Raw genomic sequence first — 3,502 nt, forward strand, 5'->3', positions numbered from 1 at the left:
TGTATCCATGGTCGTCCTATGATAGCGTTGTAAGTTGTGTCCTGGTTCATGACATTGAACATTGTTTCTAGGGTGACTCCCCCGGCCAGAACGGGCAGCGTTATTTCTCCTGAGTTTCGCTCGACTGCATTGTTAAAACCTGTTAGTGTTATGCAGCGTGGTACTATCTTGTACTCGAGTCGTATTTGTACGAGAACTCTAGGGTGAATAATACACGCGCTGCTTTCGTCGTCTACCATTATGCTTTTTACATCAGTATCTGAAATACATAAGGTAATGACAAGAGCATCAAAGTAAGGAAAAGTTAAACCGTTGGTATCTGACTTATCGAAGGTGATACTTTCTTCGAGGTCATCATACAGTTTGTGGGTGATTGATCGCTTCAGTTTATGTGTGGTGGTAAACTTTACGTGGTTGATTGCTGCTTCATCGCCTCCACCGATGATCATTTGGATGGTGCAGGCAGGGGAAGGTGGCTTTGGTGGGCCTTGGTGTTGTTCTCGTCCGTGGCCAAAGTTGGCTTGTCCTGGTCACTCATCAGCTCCCTCAGGTGCCCTTGGTGAAGCACGTTCACTACTTCTTGCCGCAGGGCTATGCAGTTCTCGGTCTTGTGGCCCCGCTCCTGATGGAACTCACAGAGGACATTTGACTTTACGGTACTTGGGTCGGACATCATCTTCTATGGACACTTAACCTTCGGGCCGAGCTTCTCTAGTGCGTACACTATTTCTGAACGGGAAACACAAAAGTTGTGAGCAGATAAGAGTGGAGGCATACCTCATTCGTTCCGCTAAGTCCCTGTATGCGGCCTGGACGGTCCTTCTGCATGGCGAAGAGATGGTGGATGGTTGTTCTGACATAAGGTTGGTGCTTGTCTCGGTTGAGGCGTAGACCTGACTGGTCTCTTCGATCGTCATTACGACGGTCTTTTCTTGGCTCTGCTTGGACCGACGTTAACCGTTGGATTGGACCGTTAAGGTCATCCTCTTCTGCTCTCACCTCGGCGCAGTAGCCGTTGTGAGTTTCTTCCCAAGTGGTGGCAGGGTATTTCATGAGTCTGCTTAATAGTTTTCTTGTCGCTCTTGACCCATTCCTGTTCAACCCATTTTGGAAAGCTACCACCGCCATCCCTTTCGATACATTTGGTAAGCTCATTCTTACTCTGTTAAACCGAGCTAAAAAGTCCCTGAGTCCCTCGCCAGGCGATTGCCTAACGACGAATATATCATTTACCCTGGCTTCTGCCTTCTTAGCCCCGGTGTGGGCGGTGACGAACTTGTCGGTCATTTCCTCGAACGTTGTTATAGATCGTGCTGGTAATTGTGAGTGCCAGGTTAAGGCTCCCCCGGTTAAGGTCTCGCCAAACTTCTTTAGTAATACTGATGGTACTTGCTCCTTTGAGAGGTCGTTTCCCTTTACTGTTGTAATATAATGAATGATGTTATCTTCGGGATCTGTCGTGCCATCATATATCTTCAAATATGGTGCCATCTTAAAGGTTTTGGATATGGCATGTGGGGCTGCCTGCTCGCTGTATGGTTGTTCGACGAATCGGCCGACGTCCCGCTTTGGTAGTAATTTCGGGGCGCCCTATCGACCCTTTCTTGATGCTCCTTCATTTGGTCGCGGAGCGATTTATTCTCGTTCTCCATTTCTTCATTTTCTTTAGGATGGCGGCAAGTGCATCGTTACCTGCATCAACAGCAGTGTGAGTGCTACCTGTTGGGGGAGCGGGTTGCTCGTCGGTGGTTGCTGTGATATCCATTTGTAGTGACGTTTCTATTCGCCCGTTGAGCGTGTTTTTCGAGTATGTCTCTTAGAGTGCTCGTCAACCACGTCTCCAGTAGGTTTTTGATAGCTGGCGGTGCTTCCTCAGCTGTGGATGTGGAGGCTCCCCTTTGACGTGAAGCAGTTACACTTCCATGAGGGGGAGGTGAGTTGCTCCGCCTGGGTGTAGCACTCGGCATCGTGTTCTCTTCGCCTTCTCTGTCAACCTCGTTGATGGTGTTCAAGAGGTTGGTAGTGACGTCTACTACTGCTTTCAGCCTTTCATCTATTTTTCCTGCCATTGTTAGTTCGTGCAAACTAGGAAAAGATGGATGATGCTGTTGTTGTTTTTTTTAATCTAGAAAGAACTAAAATTTTAACTAGAAACTCTCTATAGACGGCGCTAAATTGTTTGATCAAAAAGTGTTAAGCTCTTTGTTAAACTAGTTAATGATAAGGTAGAGGGTGAATCCTAGTTAAATATAATGTGATCTAGACAAAAAACTTGGACAGATCCGTGGAATAGAACCACGTTTGAGAGTAATAAAGATCAAACACGTGTTCAATGATTATCAATGAATATTGTGATAAGAACATGTAATAAATGTAGATAATGGCAATGAATATAATAAAGAGGAATTTATCACCCAAATGTTAGACGGTTTGGGTGATTCTTCTTCCTGACAGCAACGTGGGATGAAGATAAGTAAAGATGGATAAGGACTCTTTGGATCTTGTGAACAAAGAATGAATAATGTATGTTGACCAAAGTAGTCAGTGAACAAGACAATATTTGTATATTCTTTCAAGTCAACTCTTTACAAAGTGCTCTTATCAAGAAGTGAAGATCTCCCCTTTGTTCTCTATCTCTTCCTATTTATAAGGGATATCCCCAAGAAACCCTAAAAAATACAACATAAGGAATATTTATTTTTAAATATGTCCTACCGTTACTTCCTTACTCCACTTGCTCGTCCTTAGCGATAATCCTTCTGAAGACGACTCCTCGTTATTATGCTGTAGTCGTCCCCCTTCCTCGACCCTGTTTATCTACAGTTATCAAGCCGTCTAAATCTAAACCAATACAGAGTGGAACTTCTAAAAGGTATTGGAGCAGAACTTGATCAGTTAGATTAACTGTGCCCGAATCAATTGACTAATTAGTTTGATATTAGACAATGCTCACAACAAATTTTCTAAATTTCTACAGGGGTCCAAAGTATCTTAAGCAACACTAGTTGGAGTTTAGGTTGAAATATGCTAACGGTAATAATCTGAGACACTGAATAGAATTTGAATATTAGATAGTTGACTCTCTTTTTAATTAAAGTTTACTTGACTTTTTAGAAAGGATACGACATATCTTAAATCCAAATTTCAGGAAACGGATCTTTTGAAATTCTATTCATAAGATAAGCTTGAACAAGGAAAACTTTTCTTCTGGATTTGGTAATAATGTAGTTCTCAGTTGTTCCAGACTAGTGCATGAAACAATTGAATAACATAAAGGATATTTTGATAAGCTTATACGCGGGTTAAGCACTGAAAATTTGTCAAATTAGTGTATAAAAAAATTTGGACTTGGGACTCTACAAAATGAGCCCATCAAGTTACTTGTTAGCTACTCCACCCAAAATCTAATTTATCCCTATAAATAAGGCTATATATGTCCTTCAAAAATGATCCTAGCAATTACATAAATACTCGGAATATGCACAAATATTCATTAAAAGAT

At 42.3% G+C, this 3,502-nt stretch overlaps 1 protein-coding gene across 1 annotated transcript; it reads right to left on the reverse strand.

Moving 5' to 3' along the window:
* Positions 1–723: 723 nt before the first annotated feature.
* LOC109238806 lies at positions 724–1,491 on the reverse strand. The gene is made up of 2 exons (XM_019405289.1): positions 778–1,491; positions 724–729 (listed from the first exon to the last, which is right to left on the reverse strand). Exons 1-2 carry the CDS (start codon positions 1,489–1,491, stop codon positions 724–726), a joined length of 720 nt encoding a protein of 239 aa, XP_019260834.1.
* Positions 1,492–3,502: the final 2,011 nt, after the last annotated feature.

Source organism: Nicotiana attenuata, unplaced genomic scaffold, assembly GCF_001879085.1.
Source record: "Nicotiana attenuata strain UT unplaced genomic scaffold, NIATTr2, whole genome shotgun sequence".
Classification (NCBI taxonomy): Eukaryota; Viridiplantae; Streptophyta; class Magnoliopsida; order Solanales; family Solanaceae; genus Nicotiana; species Nicotiana attenuata.